This window comes from Myiozetetes cayanensis, unplaced genomic scaffold (assembly GCF_022539395.1).
Source record: "Myiozetetes cayanensis isolate MyiCay16 unplaced genomic scaffold, myiCay2020 scf57, whole genome shotgun sequence".
NCBI lineage: Eukaryota > Metazoa > Chordata > Aves > Passeriformes > Tyrannidae > Myiozetetes > Myiozetetes cayanensis.
The window spans coordinates 130042-151078 of record NW_026087820.1 but is presented as its reverse complement, the minus strand read 5'-3'; the positions used below and the strand labels follow the sequence as shown (position 1 = coordinate 151078).

Sequence of the window (21037 nt, the reverse complement as noted above, 5' to 3'; positions counted from 1 at the left end):
TTTCCACCACAAGAACCTATTTCTGTTTTGGAAACTGGCCGAACTTTCATAATTTGAAAGACCTGCGCTGGGCACCTGCCTCAAGCCAAAGGTCTTCTGGAAAAGCTTGTCTAGTTCAGGTGACCAGCTGAAGGCATGTGCACTGCTTAGCTGATACTCAAACTACTGATGGTTTTTGTGGTGAGAAATTCTGGTGTCTGTGGTTGAGAAATTCTGGTGTCTGTGGTTGCTGAAGAGGGACCCTAAGCTTGACGGGAGGCTGCAAGGCATGGGGAAGCATTCTGCTAGGAAAAGTCACCCAGATTTGTCCGGGTAGAGATGAGCCTGGCAGCCACTTTCTCCAAAGCCTGCATCTGTGATCAGCCTCTGGCAAAAGCGATCCTCAGGCTGAGATTTTACTTCATCCTTGGTTGTCCTGTCCCACAGCACTCAATAAGCTTTTGTAGTGAAATAAAGATGTAATTCAGATGGGAGGAGGGTTCAGTACAAGTGGCTGTTGCAAAACAAACCTGTACCTGAAGCTGCTGCAGCTGTCCTGGCACCTTGCTCCATCACAGGTCCACCTACAGCCCAGCAGCCCAGGTGTCCCATGGCAGAACCGCTGTCCTCAAATGCTCTCTCTTGGAAACATTACAGAGATGACGTGCAGAGTTGGGTAGCTGTGGTGTGCTTTCTTTGCTGTTGTAGTTGTCTGCATCTAAAATGCACCAAGTCTAGGATAGGCTTCCCCTCTGCAGTGGTTGACTGGGGCACCTTGAGCATTGTTTGAGTCTGTCATACCCACTGGTCTCATGGTTAGCAAAGCATGATGTATCTGCAGTTTGTTCTTAGCTCTGGGTCTATGTTGCCTCCTCAGATCCATTGCTGCCCTTGCTAAATAGGTTTGCAGTTCTCAGCCGAGTGCTCGGCAAAAGAAGACTCATTCTTTGTATGAAGAGTGAGATAGTGAAGGGTAGAATGACTTTGCACCCACATGTCAAACTTGAGAAAGCAGGTGCCTAAGTACTGTGTCCCATCCTTTAATAATATTCTAAGAAAGAGTTGTAAAGAAGGTCCCAAAGCTGACCTGGGTGTGATATCTGGGTTTATGATGTGGACAAGAAGGCACTCAACTGGCTGCCATGAAGACCGAGAAGTGCAGGACTGCTGTGTCAGTGTTTGCAGAGGAGCAGTCTGGTCCTGTGGCTGCTCGGTGCAGCTGATGATGTGTGAGAGGTGCAGATGCCAGGACCTTGGGTTACACATGATGTAGTGTTGTAGTGGAAAAGGTCATTGAACTCGGAAACACTTTTACAAAGCAGTAATATGGACTAACCGCTGCTCAAAATCTTAAAATTTGATTAGTTCTTTTTCCATAACGCATGTGTGATTGGCAGAATTACCAGCCCCCTGCTCCCAAGCGCATGGACTGGAGAACTGAAACCCTCCTCCTTGGGTGCCCAGGTCTGTAGTCTTTGAGCCATCCCAGTTTTTCTGTCATTTCATAGGAGTATTTTGTCAGATGTGCTCACTCTGTATGTCCTTCCTGATTTGGCAGCGTCCCTGGAAGGTGGAGTGGGAGAGGTGGAGCATGAGAGCATCACACTATTTTCTGTTGTTCCCTGCCCTGGTCCTCGGCTATGGCAGTGAGCTGGGCAAAGGCCTGTGTTATCTGCAGTGATACCCAAGCCTTGTCTCAGGTTGATATGATTAATTTGGAGCCCTGGGAGGTGTTGGAGTAATGTAACTTTTTCCTACAATGTGCATTCCTTCACATTTATCTACATGGAACTTCATTTGCCAGCAAAGTGTCAGTTCCCAAACTTGATCCGTCACTTCACAGACTTTGCACGCCATGGATCCTCCTGCTGCCAGAGCCTGTGGCACTGGCACCAGGAGCAGGAGGAATCCCCTGGCTGTGATCTGCAGTGCTACCCGTGCTGGCACATGGGCAAATGGGCAGCTGATCTGCTCTGCTGTGGCGGTGGGAAGGACCAGTGCAAGCACCACTCGAGTGGTGAGGAGAGTGCAGCACAGCAGAGGGGGCATCTGTGACCCACAGACACACAAGCAACCTGTCTTCATGTCTCCAGACTTTCGAAGCCCCCGTGTCCTCCTCCAGTGGGTGAATGGGTGAATGCCAGCAGGACCCTGCTCCAAGTCCAGGGAGTGGCCACTCCTGCTGCACTTGGAGCTTCCCATCTTGATCCTGTTCTAGCCAGTTCCAGCAGTAAAGAGCCGTATGCCCCGTTTTGGGGAGAGGGGGGCATCTCTGTCAGTAGAGGGTCCTTGTGCATCCCTGTACTCAGTATGAATTAGGGAGCTGGATCACAGACTCCTATTCATGCAGACAATCCCCTTCCTGCCACGCACCTGCTGCCAGATCTCTTGCCCATGGTACCTTTGTGGGCAACTTGGTCAGTCTCTCTCCTGCTCCCAGCAGCCAGACTGCTCTGAGAGCTGACACAGCTCTGCGCTCTGGGACAGCTCGTCACCAGGACCAGCAGCCCAGGGCAGAGGAGCAAGTGACTCTGGGACTGATGCTTGGGTGGTTGTCCCTGGGTCACTGCCTTGCATGAGGTGGAGAGACTGGTGCAAGCACAAGGCAGTGCTGAGCCTCCACGTGAGGTCCCATCCTGATGCCTGAATGGATGGCAGTCAGTTCCAACCACGAACCTGGGGCTGAGCATTGGCCCACGTCATGGGCATGGCCATGGGTTTATCTCATGGACTGGTGTCCATAAGTATGCCTGATCCCCCCTTGAATCTTTTTTAGCTGCTCTTGAACAGTTCCAGCAGTTTTTTTCAGAGCAGGGCAATCTGAGCTTCTTGCTTTCACATAGTCAACACAGTGAAAGTGTGAAATCGCTGTGCTGGGAGTGGAGCTGATGGGCCCTGTGGCAGAGTGGCTGTCCCTTGTGGCTGAGCTGCCATCCCTTGTGGTGCTCATCCCCCTGTCCTGGCAGGACTGTGAGAACAGCCCAGTGATGAGCCATGCTCCCCCATCAGCTCAGGCACTGTGGCTGTACTGGTGTGGGGAGTACTGTAGCAGGATGCCCCAAAACCAGGAGCTGTCTGGGGCTGGGTGTGGTGTCAGGCTCAGCCTCTGTCACAGCGTTCCTCTGGGCAGCACCAGCTGTGGGGTTGTGTGGGGGAGCAGGTTTGGGCAGTGCCCAGACTGCCTTCACCTTCCTGTGCCTGCCTCACACCTGTGAGTGAGGCACGAGCGGCTCAGGTTAGCATCCTGGGAAAGTTGGTGAGGTCTGGGGATAAATTGCCATCAGTTTATCTCATTTAGGAGGTAATCAGAGCCAGGGACGTGCGGAGCAATTGAATCTTAGTTGTTCTGAAGTATCATAAATCAAACGAGCTGTTGCTATTTTACATGGGCTCATGTTAAAGAGAGCGCAGTGTCAGGCTGCCAGGGAGCATCCACAAACTATGGCAGGCGTGGGATTGGGCTGCCGGGGATGTCACCAAACCGAGGAGTGCGGCTCAGGCTGTCAGGGAGCACCCACAGGCTGGCAAACGTGTGTCAGGCTGTCAGGGGATGCAGATGCTTGTCACCACAGTGGGGTTGCAGTGTCAACCCGCAGGGACCATCAGGGAAGTCTGCTCAGATCAGAGCCCAGTAAAGTGTCACGGCCAGAAGTGCTCCATCCTGCCACAGGGCAGCCCAGAGCCTCTCTGCAGCCACAACTCCTCTGTGCCTGAGACCCTCAGCCCCTGTCCCGAGAGCCAGGAGGGCGCAGGAGCCACCAGGCACAGCTGAGGGCAGCAGTACCTTTGCGACACTCCCTGCGCCAGCCTCCCCATGGCTGCCAGAGCTCCGGGGATAATGAACTTCTCATGTGCTTAAAGAGTGATGCAGGGTGCATGGCGAGAAGCTGACAGCCCCTTAATGTGCTTCTCAGTGGCGGCCAAACGACGCAGTTTTGTCTTTGTTTTTTAGTTTTAAAACCCACGGGAAATTGATGGCCAGTAAAGAGTTGTGTTGGGGCGATGTGCGTGATTAATGCCAACTGTCAGGGGCTGTCAGAGGCCGATCGCGGTGAGCTGGGAGCGCGAGGCTGAGCTGCACTCACCAGATTGCTGGGGATTCCAGCTGCCATCGCTCAGCTCCCGCCTGCCCCACACAGCTTGTGTCACCCGCACGCTTCCTTCCGCCAAGCCTCTTAATTCAGTTCTAACAAGTCACTCCTGCTCATTACAGACCCTGGAGCTCCCTGCTCTGTCCTGGCAGGAGGGAGGCAGCCTGTGCCGGGCATCGCTGCACCACAGTCAGTCCTCCATCTCCATCAGCTCCCACCCCCTCGCTCTGTGGACTTTGTGCAGCTCCATGTTACCCCCCCCCCCCGAGAGACCCTCGATGTGCACACCCCTGACTCCACCACAAGCCTCCGCTCACACCACAAACTCTGTGCTGTCCATGCCATCCCTCCTGTGCCTACAGCGTGGCCCCCCCACCCCGGTGCATGCACACGCTCCCATGGCCCTTCTGCCACCTCCCAGCCCTGCCACGCTGTGCTCACACTGCACCCTGTATGGCATCCGCCCCCCATGTACACAGAAATGACACTCTTTGACCCTTACATGACCCCCTGCACACCCCTGTATACCCACGGTGTCCCTCAGGAGCACCTGCTCCTCCTGACACACTATGTCCTTCCCCCCCACCCACACACGTTTGAGACCCCACTGCGTGCCCTCTGTTCTACAGCTCACTGTGGCCATCCCTGCTTGAGCCCCCATGGCTGCCACCCCCATGCTGTCCCCAGTGGGGACGTGCCAGCTCAGCCTGGGGCACTCCTGGATCTGGGGGCGCTGGGACAGCGGGTGCTGTTCCTGCTGCGCTCTCCTGGCGGTTGTCCCCTCAGAGGGGCCTGTCCCTGTCGCACTAATACAGGTTGGGAATATTGGGTTTAATGATCTGCAAAATGAGGAGGCAGCGAGCTGACATTTACGAATGGTGCTGCATCCTTCTCTTCCCAGACGCCTGCTAATTTGTTGATATCCCAAACACCTCATAATGATGTGGTACAGTGGCAGCTTGCAAACAAGCATCCTGAGGCCAGGGGATGCTGGTTGCCCTGCTCCAGGACCTTTCTCATGGGCTTGGCAGCCAGAGAGCAGAGCTGTGGGCCAGGGTCTCCCTGCACCTCAAGCACGACCGGTCCCTGGTTTCTGCCCCACACACTGGAGGCATTCCCTCACCTCCTCTGCTCTCTGTGTGACCTCCCACTCACCAGGGCATCTGGAAACACTTCTGCTATGGCAACAAAAAGTGGGAGCAAGAGTGGAACTGGGAGAAGGGCAGTGTGGAGGGAGAGGCTGGATGCGACTGGGAGATGGAGAAGAGCAGAGGTGAGAGAGAAGACTTCTGCCCAGTGCAAGCTCTGCTTCCCATTTTGCTGATGTTAAGTGTGATCCTGCTCCTCCCTGCCTGAGCTGCTAGGATGCAGGGAAGGGGTCCCACACTATCCTGTGCACCACTCTGCATGGGAAGGAGCCACCCAGGGAGCTGTCTGACATGGAGGGCTCTCTGTGCCTCGGGTGCTGGTGTGGAGGTGCTCCTGCCACCCCCTGTGCTGAGCTCCCCCATCCCCAGCCTGCTGGGGTGGGAAGTGCTGCCCTGGGCCATTGGGCTGGCATGAGGGAGCTCTGTCCATTGCACTGTATGAGGAGGGAATTGCTGCCCTGTGTCTGAGTGTTTTGGAGCATGGTCCTGCCATGGTGAGTGAGGAGCATCAGGGACCAGAGGGACATTGCTCCATCCTCTGTGTCCTCTCACAGCTGCTTTGTGTCCCGTGCTTGTGGGACAGGGGAGCAGCCCCCCTGTATTGCTGCTTGTGCTGTGAGTGTGCTGCCCCAACCTGTGTGGGGGCACCTCTGGTAGGGGTGAGGGATGGGGCCAGCCTGCTACACTGCAGCTCCCTGTGGGGACACACTGCCCTGGGGTCACCTGCCACACCCCAGGGAGAAGCAGGGTGTCCGTCGGAAAGGAGGCGGGAAGTGCTGCTTCCCTGGCTCCATGTCAGGGTCCCCACAGGATGTATGTTTCTCTGTTCCCTCGTTTTTTGCCAGAGGACATACTTCCTTCCCGAGCTGGTGTACTGGCAGGAGGGGCTGCTGGCTGCCTGCCCATCACAGCAGCCTGGGGAAGGATGACTCCCCAGGCTGGTCACCTGGCTGTGGTCCCTACCAGAGCCGGCTCAGCTCAGCTGCCAGTGGGGTCTGGGTGCCACATGGCCCTGCCATTCCGGCCGCTCTGCCGTGCCCTCCCTAATTCTGCTCCCATTTGGAGCCCTGGTTGCTGGGCGGCGTTGGAGGGGGGTCGTGGGGTTAACACCCATTAGCAGAGCCGGCTCCCACCGAACTCTACTCAGCGACTCTTCATGGAGCTCAGTCTTTAAAACATCATCAAAAAATCATCAAGAGAGTGAGGCAGCACGTTCGTTTCCACTGCCCACTAATTCTAATGGAGCTGGTGTAATGGGCTCCCACCAGCACGCCGGGGGGGATGGGCTCTGCCGTCTGGCCCCAGGATAGCCCCTCATCCCAAGGCAGCTAGGAAGGTCTCCTGTAGGAGCGGCTTCCTTTGGGGCCTGAGCCCTGTTGAGTTGCAACTCTAGGGCTCCTCTGGGCTCTGGGAAGGAGCCTGTGCCCACCCAGGCAGGAAAGGGAGTTCTGCCAGCTCTGCTTCAGCAGAGGTAGTCCAGACCGTTCTGCCCACATCATCTGTTTTCTGGTGCTGTGCTTTCATCCAACCAGAAATGCCCCTGCCACATTGAAACCTGTACCTGTCCCCAGAAAAAGATGAGAATGCCCTGTACTTTCCCTAAAGAAATGATTTGGGTCTGATTCAACTTGTATGAATCCCTTGGGGAGCTCAGGACCTGGTCCCAGACTGTCCCAGAAGCAGGGTCTGCACAGTGTTCAAAGCTGCTCCGAGTGCTTGGTTCCCTTCCCAGCTCTGCCGAACCCCACGTGTGAATCCCACAGTGCCCTGCTCTCCTGCTGTAGCCACATTGTGCTCGGGCTCCAAAGAGGTGCCATTCCGTGTTGTTGCAGGGAGGAGAGGTGTTGAGTTTCCCTTAGTGTGCCTCAGGTGTGGTCCTTTGTTAACTCTTCCCGGGCTCTGAGAGCAACAGGCCCTTTGTTCAGCATGAAGCTGGAGGCACAAAGGAGGAAAGGAACGGAGGTCCCCCAGTTTGTGGAGCCTGTGCAGGGGCTTTGGTCAAACTGAGACTGCTGCCAGGGCTGGGACTGGGCAGTCCCAGGGCTCCAGGATGTCTCTAAGCTGTGACAGTGCAAAAGTCCATTCCAGTGGGGTTGGAGCCCCAGAAATTTCCATCTCCCAGCAGGAGGGACCTGCCTGCCTGCCTGCTGTAAATGTTCTGAGCAGAGGGTTGAGAGCCCCCCACCCCAGCACAGTGCCTGGGGCTGGCAGGGTGGGCATTTGCTTCCACTGGGAAGCTTACAGGCACAGGAAGGCTGGGGCTGGGATTCCTGCCTGCATGTTTGATAGGGAAGTACTGGGCAAATGAGACAGGAACAAGGAGGATGGAGCCTTGTGAGCCCGTGGCAGGCGCTGTGTCCGAGGGACACAGGAGTCCTTGCTGTGTCCCAGGGACCATGACCTGCCTCCTGCTGTTCAGTGACAGAAAAGCCGCTCGGCAGCAGGGAGGGCTTGAGGTGCATCCAGTGCTTCCTGGGTCCAGGCAGTGGGCTTGGGCTCTGCAGCACAGTGATGGCAGCCACAGGTGGCTCAGACCAAGGAAGGGAGATTTGAGAACAGGGCCTGTTCTGATGCGTCAGGGTGCCCCAGGAGTGTTCTCTGCAGACGCTGCCTCCAGCATGTGGGCAGTCTCAGGGAGCTGCTGCTCTCTCCTGACTGGTAGTGCTTGGCCCAGGGCAATCACTGACCCTGCAGCTGTGGGGGGCTGGTTCTGGCTCCCCTGCAGCCTGGGAGCTTCCTGCCCGGTTCCGGGTCTGGCAGCACTCACAGAGGCTGGTGCCAGTGAGCCAAGGAGGCAATGCCTGTTAGCCTGGCTGTTGCCTGGTTATTTCTTCTCCCAGTATTCACAAGTTACCAGCTGTATATTTTCCAAGAATCTTGTTCTTGAGCTGGGATTTGGTGTCCTTGAAGCCTCCACAGCAAACACCCTTAGGGAGGAGGCACATGGCCTATAGGGAGCACCCCAGAGCAGAGACTGTGGGATGTCTCCTGTGGCTGAGAGCGGGAGGAAAGGGCAAAGTGCTGGACATGTGGGATGTCCCCATTAGTCTGGAGCATCACAAGAGAGGGGAGAGTCCTGACTGCCTGCTCTCCTCAGTCTACCAGCCTTCTGAGGGCCCAGAGTCATTCCAGCAGGAGAGAGGCAGGTGCAGACCTCTTTCCCCAGGGGAAGAGTCCCAGGCTGATTTAGGGTGAAATGAATGAAACAGCCTCCCCTTCCTATCTGGGAAGGGCAAACCAGGAGAGCCCTACATGCTGGAGTCATTCCATCCTCCCCAGGCTCATCTGATGTGCAGACCCAGCCTTGCATTACTACACCAGTGCACAAGCATTGTTGGTCTCCAAGCTGGGGGCTGCTACTGGGATCCATGCAGGACACATTGTGGAACTCTCAGCACTGGTAAAGGGCAGCACCATTCCAGCCTGATGTCACACTTTTAACCATGGAATGCAGGATCCCAAGGCACTCTGCACCATGGCACAGGCGCAGGAGGGCAGTTTATCCTCAGATTGGTGTGGGATCAACACCTCTGCGTGATGGAGATAGAGAGAATTGGATGCTGTGCCTGGTACTTGTCAGTGCAAGTGGTGCCTATGAGGAAGGGCTATACTCTCCCACCACTCCCACTGGAGCTGGCTTTCCTAAGGAGAATTCCCAAGGCCGCACCATGTTCTGGGGGTATTTGTGGGCACAGCCTGGCTTAGATGGGGCCAGATGGCCCAGCAACAGCTGAGGGTGGCCATGCCCTTGGTGGGACCCGACCAGAGGCCTGTGCAGCCGTTCAAAGCCCTGATGGGGGCCGTGGCACCTGCTCAGTCCCTGTCCTCCTGCTACTTCCCTCCACTGTGAGTGACTTCTTCACCACAGAGAAGTCGAGCAGAAGAGGGAACCCCCTCCAGACTCCCCTGCTTGCCTCTCCACGTCAGCCCCAGTGGGCACAGACCTTGCCAGGCTTGAGGCCAGTGCCGCTCTGCCTCACTGTGGACCGAGGGCCCCTCGGCCTCTGTGCTGTCTCTGGAGCTGAGCAGTTGACTCCCTGCTTTTAATAGAGAGCTGGGAAGGCACATTATGGAGATGAGGGTGTTATTTGCATAACGCTAATTAGGTAATTACAAATCATTTTGCTATGAGCTGAAGCGTGTGCTGTGACATAACGTTTATTAGTCATTCCATTCAGGCCCCGCTTAGTTAAGTCATTTACTGCACTAACTACTGAAGTTGGCAATAAAAGGTAAATGCTGGTGCTGGGTGTGAGACTGAGGCAGGGCACCCCATGAACTGTGCCCGGGGGGGCTGCAGGCAGAGCCCGGGCTGGTAGGTGTTGGGGGTAGAACACTTTTAGGGCTTGGTGAAGGGCTCCCTCTGAGCCCACAGCACAGGACCTCCTTGCATTGCCTCACTCGGTGTGCAGGACCTGTCCCTCCAAAGCCACTTGTGGGCGGGTACCGAGTGCTGGTGCTGGGGCAGGTTTTGGGCACCAGCTCTCAGAAGAGCTGACTTCACTACTCCAGAGTTTGGCAGCTTTCTCTGAGGGTGGGACACAGGGCAAAGAGAGTGGGCACAAGCAGCTTCCAGGGGGCTGGAAGCCTCCTAGGTTTCCCAGACCAGATGGCGGGGGAAAGAGGCCACAGAAGGGCGAGCCAAGACCAGTGGAGCTGTGTGGGCAGCGGGAGGGAGGGCTGGCACAGAGTTCCGGTTCCTCCCTGTTGTCCCGTGCCTGTCCCAGCCCCATGGGCTCCACTGCTGTCAGTGACCCTGCCATGTGCAGGCACAGTTATGGCCCATGGGGACTGTCCAATGGCCAAGCCTCTCCTTCCCAGCCCTGTGTCATGGCACACCTTTCTCTTCCAGAACCAGATGAGCCATTTGAGTTCATTATCGTGTCGCTGACAGGCCAGACGTGGCTTTTTGAGGCCTCAACGTCAGAGGAGCGGGAGCTCTGGGTGCAGGCCATCGAGAGCCAGATCCTGGCCAGCCTACAGGGCTGCGAGAGCAGCAAGAACAAGGTAAGAGGCCTTGGCCAAGGTCTCACCTCTCTGGCTTCTCCCACATCCCTCCATGTCCCATGTTACCCTATCTGTCCAGGCTGGATCCTATCCAGATCCCTCTGCTCCCCATCAGTGGAATCCCATCACTGGGATTCCTCCCAGGTTTTCTATCACCTCTTCCAGCCTGGCTCTGGCCCCACGGAACATTCTCCATCCCACCAGGCTGGATCCCCGCTGTCCACTCCCTCCCTGGACAGCTCTGCCCTTTCTCCTTGCTGTGGCGCATGCCCCCTGCTCCTCTGGCACACAGTTGGCCACGATCCGTGGTCCCTCCAGACCCAGTTGTCTGAGCCCCTGTGCTGGACAGCCTCCTGGGTTCCCTCGGAGTGTGGTGCCAGAGGGCTTGAGGGGTGCAGGACATGTGGCCTGCAGCGAAGGGGGTCTCGTGGGGTCTGTTCCAGGCTCGGCTGGGCAGCCAGGGCGACGCGCAGGCCATGCAGGCCGTCCGCACCGCGCGCGGGAACAGCTTCTGCGTGGACTGCGACGCTCCGAGTAAGAGACACTGCACTGAGGGAGGGGCTCAGCCAGGATGGGAGGGGGCTCCAACCACCCCCTCTCTCAGCCCGAGAGACCTGCTCCGTGGGACTGTCCTGTCCTTTCCCGTCGTGGACCTGCCCCTCAGGGGTGGGGTACAGACCCACCTGCCACACTGGCCTGTGACCCCTTATTGGCCGGCCTGGGGCCCTGGCCTCTCTCTGCCTAACTCTCCCAGGGGCACTGGGCTGGGAAGAGTTCTGGTGGGCAGGTGCCCACAAATAATGCGTCTTCTGAATCACAGGAGTCAAGCTGGTGAGTCTATGCAGGTATTAACTCTCCCCCACTGATCCTGCTGTCCTCAGATCCCGACTGGGCCAGTCTGAACCTCGGTGCCCTCATGTGCATCGAGTGCTCCGGGATCCATCGCAACCTGGGCACCCACCTGTCCCGCGTGCGATCCCTGGACCTGGACGACTGGCCTAGCGAGCTTCTCATGGTCATGACAGCCATCGGCAACGCCCTGGCCAACGCCGTCTGGGAGGCAATGGTGGAGGGGTACACCAAGCCCACTCCTGAGAGCAGTCGGTAAGGGCAGTGGGGAACCCCAGAGGTGCTTCTTGGGCACTACACCAGGAGGGGTGGGAGCACCACAGGGGTTTGGGAGCAGCTATCAAGACAGGATTCCTCAAGGTGCTCTAGTGTTGGGGGTCCTGCCTGCCCTTGAGGTACTGGCCATCCTCTCCCGCCTTTCTGGTGGGTCAGTGAGGCTCCGTGGTGGCCACGGCCGTGTGGTGCCTGCAGGAGCTGAGGCTGGCTGCAAAGCCGAAGGGGTTAACAGAGATGGCTTGGCAGCACTGTGTGGGTCTCCAGGGTCTGTCCCTTTCAGGCCCTTGTCTGTCCCTATCGGAGCCACTCTGCTGTCACTCATCCCAACAAGAGCCCATTCTGTGGCTTATCAGCGCTGGCGCGCGGGTCAGGGGGCGGCGGCAGTGAGCATGCTCGGCGGGGGGCATTGATGGCCGCCCGCCAGATGCAGATGGATAGAATGGCAGCAGATAGCGGCGGGACGGCACACATCGATCCGCCGGCCCCGCGGCCCCGGCGGGACGGACGCGGACACAGCCTTTGTTTGCGCCAGGCGAGACGGCGGCGGCGATAAGGTGCCTCCCGTGGCACTGGGCTGGCGTGTGCAGTGCTAACCTTTTCCTGCCGCTGGCCACGTCCCTCATGCAGGCACGGGACAGGGATGGTCCCCACGCTGCCACGGCATGGGCACGCAGGAGAGTGTGAGGGGCTCCAGCATGGAGAGACAGGTGTGGGGTCTGGGTGTGGGACGCTGCTGCTGTACGAGCATGGACATAACCCCATGGTGTCCATAGGGAGGTGTAAGGAAGTGCAGTGAGCCAGGCAGGTGTCAGGCACGTGTCTGGACTGGGGTTACAGAGCCCCAGTGACAGCTGTGGGCACCGGGACACAGCAAGGGCTATATAGGACACACCCGGGTGTGACGGACACTTGCTGCTCACAAGGGTGTGTTTGGGTGACAGTGCTGGCACTCGTGTCCCTTCGCATGTGGGGCCCAGGTAGGTTGTCTCACCTGTGACAGTGACAGCATCCCATCTGGCAGGGAGGAGAAGGAGCGCTGGATCCGGGCTAAATACGAGCAGAAGCTCTTCCTGGCCCCACTGCCCCAGTCGGACATCCCTCTGGGGCAGCAGCTGCTGCGGGCCGTGGTGGAGGATGACCTGCGCCTTGTGGTGACGCTCCTGGCCCATGGCACCAAGGAGGAAGTGAATGAGACCTATGGGGACGGAGACGGGCGCACAGCGCTGCATCTCTCCTGTGCTATGGCCAATGTCGTCTTCACACAACTGCTCATCTGGGTAAGATGGGACCTGCAGCCTCCACCATGACACTTCTGGTGCTATCCCAGTGTTTCCCCACCTCCCTGCTCCCAGGGCATGAGACAGCTGTCGCCCATCTTGCTGCTGTGGGTTCCCTCACGTGCCCACTGACACTGCCCTGCCCACCCTCCCAGTTCCCTCTCCTTATCCACCCCAGAGCCCCACTGCTCCCTGCCACTCCCATGCCCACGGGGACATGGCACCCAGGTGCCGCTGATCGGCTGCTTCTCTCCCTCACACAGTACGGAGTGGACGTGAAGAGCCGGGATGCTCGGGGCCTGACCCCGCTGGCCTATGCCCGGCGAGCCGGCAGCCAGGAGTGCATCGACATCCTGCTGCAGCACGGCTGCCCCAGCGACAGCGCTGCCACGCTGACCCCCAGCCTGCCCCGTCGCAACGCCAACGCCAACAACAACGCTTGCGCCGTGGCGCCGGCCGAGCTCAGCACCAGCCCCAACGCGGTCTAGCCCTGCGTGGGCCGTCCGCTCTCCGCACGGCCGCCCTCCAGCCCTGCTGGCACCAGGGCCGCAGAAGCGGGTCTGGGAGCACCACAGCCAGGCGCCCCGCGGTGCTCGCCCCCACCGGGACTCCCGTTCTGGCCAAGAGGAGGCCGGGAGCCAGCTGGGAGCCAGCATCCCGCTCCTCTGTGCCAGTTCCAGTGGACTTTCCCGTGCAGCTATGGGACTGCGCAGACCCGGTGCTGTCAGTTTGCAGAGGGGTTCCTGCTTAGTCACTGGGGTGACTCCAGTGTTCCCCGTTCTCATGACCGGTACATGGAGGGGGAGCTGGTTTCTCCTGCCCCCCACCAGACACACCTGTAGATAAAGCAGGGGCTGGGGGCAGTTCAGGTGTGGGCCCCCCCCGCACAGTGGTACCGGGGAGGGTGATGGCTGCACCCACTGTCCCAGACAGGTCAGTATGGGCACCCCTCCTGCCCTCCCTCTGTGTCAACCTCGACACACCCCCTTTGCAGGGGGGAGGTGGGGGGCAGCAGGAGGTGCATGTTTCTCTACTGCACCCCCATGCTCCTCTGCTTCTGGCTGGTGCAGGAGAGATGCCCTCACCGGTGCCGTGTGCTGATGCATGGGCGGCATCTCCCCCACGCAGCCCCTGGACAAAGATCTCCCCAGCCTTCCTGGTGACCTGGAGGAGGAAGAGGATGGTCACCCCGGGATCCCCAGCTGTGTCTGTCTGTCTGTAGAGTCACTGTCCTTCCAGGTTCAAGCCCCAAAGCCATACACATCATCCATCAGAGCCTCCTGCTGGCTCCCGCTGCTGCCCAGGCGGGGCTGGTCTCCGGCTGAGCAAGAGGAGAGGAGCATCTCTCTGAACTGGGGCCAAGCCTGCAGCTGAGTGCTGGAATCCCACGGCTTTGGACGCTGCTGTGGAACGTCTCTGTCACTTGTGTATAAAATGTACATTGGAAATATTTATATGGACACTCTGTATATACGGTTTCTTTGCCATGAGTTGCCCTGTGTGTGTTATCTGCAGCCAAGGAGATAAAGGCCAATAAAGCAACCCACCTCCTGCCAGGCCAGCGTCTCAGTGTACTGCCTTTAGGGCCTCTGGTGCAGCCCTGGTCTGCAGTAGAGTCCGGTGGCTCTCCAACCCAGGCTGACCAACATTCAGCCCTTACTCTTGCAGCTTGGGCGCTGGTAACAGCAGCCCTGTGCACACCAGGTCCCTGGGACATGGCAGAGTGCTGGGGTGGGGAGGGGAGATGTGCCAACCGTGAGCGCTGAGGGACAATGCCAAGACACGGCCCCAGAGGGATGCACAGCTCTGGTGGGACTGGAGACGGGCACAGCAGAGGGGTGTGCCAGGCAGGACATGCTGGGGCCAGCTAGTCCCTGTGCACAGGACAGTGGAGTGTGAAGCTGGGGTGGGGAGAGGCAGAGATGGGCAGGGAGTGATGGGCTGTGCCAGCAAGCAAGGAGCCTGGGTGCTTTGCTATGGCTACACAAGACTGGGAGTCATCCAGTTCCAAGGCACAAGCAGCCCCAAGCAGTGAAGGGAGCCGTGGGTCTGCACTACCACCAGCCCTGACCCCACCTGCTTTTCCCAGCTGTGGGCAGAGCAAGGCCCCAGTGCTGCCTGTTCCCTGCTGGCTGCACTCCAGGTTGCAACACAAAAAGCAGTTCAGGGGTCCTCTGTCTCCTTGTGCTGTGCCGTGGTCCAGGCCCTGCTGGGCCTTGGTCCCCAAGCCTGTGTAGTGGTGTTGCAAGGAAGGGAGGTGACAGGACACCCCACCTGCCACAGTTACCCCTCAGCTGTACCCCTGCTGTGGCCTGTGCCGCTCCCATGGCAGAGGGCTGCCCCACTGGGGGCTGCAGAGAGTGGCCCCAGCCCCTTCATCAGCCTCTCTCCTCTTGCTGTGTGCTGGCTCTGTGTACCCATGTCTTCATCCTCATCCCTGTGCTGGTCCTGGTCCCTGTCTGCCCCCTGCACCCATGTCACCCCTCATTCCCATCCCCTCACAGTGCCCGTGGGTGCCCCCTCGCCGGCCCCAGCCCCAGCCCATTGCTGGGTTTGGTTAATTTCCTGGCGACTGCATTAGCGGGAATGGAAGCCGAGGGACGGCAGCTCCTCTGGGGCCCATTAATCATCCCCCTCAGACAAGCTGCCTTGATTACAAGTGGCAAGAAATTCATTAGGGCTGCGGCTCTGACAACTTTTATCTGCGCGGCTGGATCTGACTCATTAGGCAGCCAAATTAAAGCCATGATGGGCCCTGATGAAATTCACTGCTTGTTTATCTTGTGCGATCTGATACATCTGCCCATACATCATCTCCCGCGCGGGATCCCGCCCGGCCCAGCCCTGGCGCCTCCCTTCCCATCCCAGCCCTGCCCCGAATTCTGGGTGCCCAGCCTGGACCCAGGTCTGCCCCTTGCCCGCCCCTCTGCTCTACCTGTGGCATCGGGGATGGGGTCAGGGTTGGGAGTAGTGGCTGTGCTACCTGAAGCTCTGTGAGGACAGCCCTGGAATCACAGAATCATCCAATACCCTGAGTTGGAAAGGACCCACAAGGTTCACTGAAGTCCAAGGCTTGGGGCCACATGGCCCTGAGCATCCTTTCATGGCCCACACAGTGCCCATGGAGGGTCCAACCTCCTCAGGGTATCCCCAGCCCTGGCCAGATCCTGCCAGCAGTGGCACCACTGCTGGCACACAGTCCCATGGGGACAGACTCCATGCCCTGCTGCTGCTCACATCTTGCAAACAGGTGCTCGGGATTCCAGAGGTGCCCCTCCACTGCCACCAGCTTCTCATGGGTTCTACCAAAAGAGAAGTCTACACCTGTCAGTGGGGTCAGACCCCACCAGCAGCAGCATTTGGGCCCTGCCTTGCCCCAGCCCAGGGTTATCCCAGTATTGGAGCACATCTGGGTACCAAGGTGGCCAATGTGGCTTCTCACAGCCCCAGATCAGGACAGGCTGAGAGAGGAGCTGCATGTCCCTGTTCAGGGGCAGAAGTGTATGTCCATATTTAGAGACAGGAGCTGTGTCCATTTTTAGGGACAGGAGCTGTTTGTCCCTGTTTAGGGACAGGATCTGTGTGTCTGTGTTCACGGGCAGGAGTCATGTGTCCATGTTCAGAGGCAAGAGCTGTGTATCCACGCTCAGGAGCAGGACTCATGTCTGTGTTCAGGCTGATGCCAGGGAGGGCACAGGCTCTGCTCTACACCACAGGACTGTGCCAGGGCAGCAGCACAGCAGGATTGTCTCTGCGTGACGTGGCCCCAAGCGGCAGGGTGACCACAGCAGTTGTATGGCAGTACTCTGAGGACCCTGCCACAGGCAGCCAGTAGCACTCACACCGTGGAGCCAAGGCAGTGGCTGCAGCAGGGGCTGTGTGAGTGCCACAGGGCAGGAGCCAGGGATGCAGACTTGTGCCATGAGCACATCCACAGTGTGTAGCCTCAGGCTGGAAACCAGCTGTGCCCCAGCACTTCTCAGAGAGCCTGCAGAGCCAGGACAAGCCCCACGGGGCACAATTCACAAACAAAGTCCCACGGGCCCTCTCCCAGCCCCAGCTGAGGTGGCACAACTTCCTGGGGGTCTGTAAGTGGGCAGCAGCAGGGCATGGGGCAGCACTGCCCAACCCTGAGGCAGTTGGGACCACATGCTGGGCACACACAGAGGTGCTTTCACAAAAGATGGCCAGAGCAGAGATTCTGCCATTGGACTGCATCTTTGTGTGTCCAGTCAGCCCTGCCTCTGGGACAGGGTGTGACACAGGTGTGGCACAGTGTCCCAGCTCCCTTGGCCTGTTCTCACCAAAGTACGGCACCAGCACACTCCACTACAACACCTGCACCCTGTGCCCATTCACGGGTATCTGCCTTGCCAGTGGGTGCAGACAGGCACAACACTGGGCCTCACAAAGCCCTGCGGAGATCTATCCAGCCTGGCAGGTGAGGACACTGCACGAGCTGGCATGCTGTGCCAGGTCCAGCATAGGTGGCAAGTGGGACCCCTCAACGTGGGAAGGGTTTTACAGCCCTGGTGAGCTGGGGGTCATCAGCTCTGCAGCCTCGTGAAGAACATCACAGCATCCAGTGAGCAGCAGCCCAGCAGAGCGTGGTGACAGTCTCTCTCCCCCCTCCCCATCCCCAGTTCCAATATGCCCTTGGTAAGTTCTTTCAGATCTTGGTCATTTTCCCTTGGTACTGAAGCTGCACCTACCAGGAGTTTGCACTGTGCTGCTGAGGCCATCCTGACCAGACTTGCTACTGAATCTCCTCTGCAACTGCATCCAGAACTCTGTGAGCCGCTCTAGACCAGTCTGCAAAGGAATTGGGGAGTGGTCAGGGGGAACTTGTGGCCCTTCCCAGGTGCCAGCCAGCAAGAGATTATTTCTCTCCTGCCCCTGTGCAGCTACTAGGGAGCTGCTCTGTGAGTCATCATCAGGTCAGTCAAGCACCTGAGCTAGTCCTGGAGCTCCTGTCTAATGTAGAGCACCAGCTTGGTCGTGGGCCATCACATCTTCATACAAGTCCCTTGTCAGGGAATGCTGAGAACCAGCTTTGTTGCACTTAATGAATAAACACCCTGTGGGATGCTGTCTCTGCTCCATTCCCAGTTCAAGAACTACTGTCCATGTAAATGGCTTGGCAGGTCTGGGTAGGAAGGTTTTCCTTGTAAGCACTGAAATTGCCTTCCTGAGGATGAAATAAGTCTTGTTTGTATGAATGTGTGTAGAAACATATATAGAAGTAAATGCATGTCCATGGATATACACATCTCTATGTGTCTGCATCTGTATCTACCTTTTACTCTGTGTGGGTGGGTGGGTGGCTGGGTGTGTACACATGCACATACATGTTCACCAGTGTGTGTGTTTGGGTACCCACATGACAGTTCCTATCAGAACCCCATCAGTTCCTATCCCAGGATGTAGGAAACAGGAAGAAGCTGGTAGATGTGAAATTCCAAATAGATACAGGGGTAAAACCATACTAGGATGGTGGTTGGACACTGGCACAGGGGCCCAAAGAGGAGGGATTGCCCATCCCTGAAGATACTGGAAGTCAGATGGACAAGTTCCTCTAATGAGGACCAGCTTTGAGCAGGTGTTGGAGCAGAGAACTCCCGAAGTCCCACCCACCTGCGCCTCAGTCACCCAGGGTCTCTCTTTACTGTCCAGTTTTATATCGTGGCCCTCTTCCTCCCACCCACCCCTGACACAACACGCTGAGCTCCAGCTCATGGGGGCCCTGCAGCTCTCCCATTTGTGGAGGGGCTGCGGCTGCTCAGTGCAGGGAGTGCAGAGCAATCAGTGGGGTGTGCAGTGCCATGCACCGCTCTCAGCCACGTGTGCACTGCAGGCAGGGCCATGCCCCGTGCTCACTGTGCAGGGCGAGCAGTGCTGTGCACCACACTCACTGTGCCTTGCTCTCCGCTGTGCAGGAGGCGCCAGAGCCGTCGCAATGCTCAAGGTTCACGGGGAGCTCTGCTCTGCTCTGCTCTGCGTGGTACCAGGAGTGCTCTGCTGCTCTGCAGCTCTCTCCAGCAGCGCTGCTGACAGCATGAGTCTGTCACCTACAGCAGCACCAGACCAAGCAGCACCTCTGCAGCACTTGTGGGGATTTTAACATAGCTGTTGGTAGGGTTGTGGTGTTTACGGGCTCTGGGACTGGTCTAATGCAACAACAAAAAAAAGCCAAAACCCAAATGACTTCCGTGCAGCTGAAAGCTCCAGGTCTTGGATCCGTCTCAGTGGCAGCTGATAGATGAGTGTGCAGAGGAGCAGGGATGCTCTGTATATGGCATTCAGGTGGGCAATGGCCTGCACGATGTGGGGGGGTGGGTTAAGGACACAATATACTGTTGCTGTCAGTGGGGCAGGACTTATCAAACTAGTGTCATCCAGAACTGCCCAGTGAGAGTAAGAGAGTTCTTCAACCCTAAAATAAAACTTAACTCCTTTCTTTGTCACTGCCCTGGCCCTGGAGCTGTGGACGCTTTCTAGAGTGTTGTGATTAACATGCACTGCTGTGCCATGCTTGGCTGCAGTGACACAGACCCCTCATGTGGACACATTTGTAGTGGCAGAGCCCTGCTTGTAGCTACAGAATGGCTTTACTCTCCCTTCCCATCCCACCTGGCCAGAGGTGTGTGCACCAGTTCATGTGCAGGAGCTCCTGGAGTCACTGCAAATGGCCATGTCCCATTTGCAGTTGTGTAGCACAGGTAAGTTCAGTCTCTGTCTCAGACCAACCCTCACGCGGGGAGGGAGAAGTGAGAAATACCTGAGCTGTGGTTCTCAGGTGCAGGCAGCTCTATCCCAGCATGTAGAAAAGGGAGCTGACAGTTTTTCTGAGGGCAAGGCAGTAGGGGCTGCCAGTGGACATATACCTCCTCTGATGCAGACCAAATGCCAGCAGGTGTTGGAACCTGAGCAGGCCAAGCCCATGCTGGGGATGCTGTAAGCAACACCAGGCCAGGCAGTTCCAGGTTGGTGGTGCAGGGACAGAGGTAGAAGGTGTCCTGTGGTGGAAGCCAGTTGTGCTCAAAACCGTCTTGGGACCTGCAACAGACATCTCTGTGGAAAGAGGCACCCACCAAGGACATCCAGGAGCATGGTTTTGTCCGAACAGTTGCTCTGCTCTGAGCTGCCCCCACAGAGGCCAGCTGGAGCCAGTGGCCGACAGACAGGGACAGCCACCCCTAATGCTCTGAGGTACCAGGCTGCTGCAGGAGGAGTCAGCTGTGCAGGCTGAGCACAGGCTCCAGGTGAAGAGAATGTACCTGCCAAAGAGGGAAGGGACATGTGGAGGGAGCACTTCCTCCCCCCGGTAGAACAGAGGTGGCCCAACCCTTGCTGTGGCATCCGGGAGGGCACCCAGGAAGATGAAGTCGGCTCTGGCTCTCTGAGATGTTTCCTGTTCTCCCAGGCTGTGCCTCCCAGGGAAGGTGACAATGGCTAGCTGGACCCTGTGTGACCTAAACTCCCCAACAAACCCCGGAGCAATTGGCGCCCCAGCAGCACCTTGGAGAGAGCCTTTTGCCTGTCCAGGAACATTTGGTGGGATTGCAATGGGTGTTGCTATCACAGCACAGGTGCAGGAGCTCCTTTGCCCAGTGGACTCGCTGATGTTCATCAAACCAGGGCAAAGACTCCCACGGCTGGACACCCGGGGAGTGGTGGAACCACACGGTCCTTGTGCTGTTGACTCGATGTGCAGCTGTGCCCCGTGTCACAGGGTTGTGGGGTCGGGCTCAGTGTCTGAGATGGCTGGTAGCAGAAGCAACACCTCACGTGATAGCTCTCAAGAACAGAGAATTCCACCCTGGCTGGTCTGGATGTGTGAGCCCCTTTCATTGTTGCTCCCGTCCCTGGGCCTGGGCACCAGGGAGGCAGCTTTCCCAGATCAGGGTAGGAGCTGCAGCCGTGTTGGGGCACTGCACACCTCCCCCCACCCAGTCTCGGCCCCAGCCCCGGCCCAGTCTCGGCACAAGCCCCGGCCGCTGCCCCGCCGGCGGGAGAGCGGACCTAGAGATGCTCCCGGGTGCTTTCCGGCCCCTCCCCTCCCCTTCCCTCTCCTGTGTCTCGGTACTGGCACTGCACCGGGTGCGATGGAGCCCGCAAGGCCATTGCTGCCTCCCTCAGAGCCGCCGGCTCTGTGGGTCTCGGTACTGACACTGGCCGAGGGACGGGTGAGCCCCGAAGCCTCGCACCCTCCCCGGCCGCTCGCCCTCTCAGGCCTCCGCAACCGCCCCTCGGGGTCGACCTGCTGCTCGTGCTCCTGCCCCTGCCACTGTTCCTTTCCCTGCCTATGTCCCCGTTCTCATCCCTCTCCCTTCTCCGCCTCCCTTCTCTGCCCCAGTGGGACCGGGGCCGCGGGCCCCCATCCCTGCAGCGAGGAAGAACGTGGCCTCGC

General features: G+C 58.2%; 1 protein-coding gene across 2 annotated transcripts in view; it reads left to right on the top strand.

The window, feature by feature from the left end:
* AGAP3 (ArfGAP with GTPase domain, ankyrin repeat and PH domain 3) overlaps window positions 1–14183 on the top strand; it is a 105899-nt gene extending 91716 nt beyond the window's left edge. For both annotated transcript variants that reach the window (XM_050334637.1, XM_050334636.1), the window contains exons 14-18: window positions 10071–10225; window positions 10669–10759; window positions 11107–11329; window positions 12372–12627; window positions 12891–14183. In XM_050334637.1, the coding sequence (XP_050190594.1) occupies window positions 10071–10225; window positions 10669–10759; window positions 11107–11329; window positions 12372–12627; window positions 12891–13115 (950 nt within the window). In that variant the 3' untranslated portion in view covers window positions 13116–14183. The remainder of the gene's footprint in view (window positions 1–10070; window positions 10226–10668; window positions 10760–11106; window positions 11330–12371; window positions 12628–12890) is intronic.
* Window positions 14184–21037: the final 6854 nt, after the last annotated feature.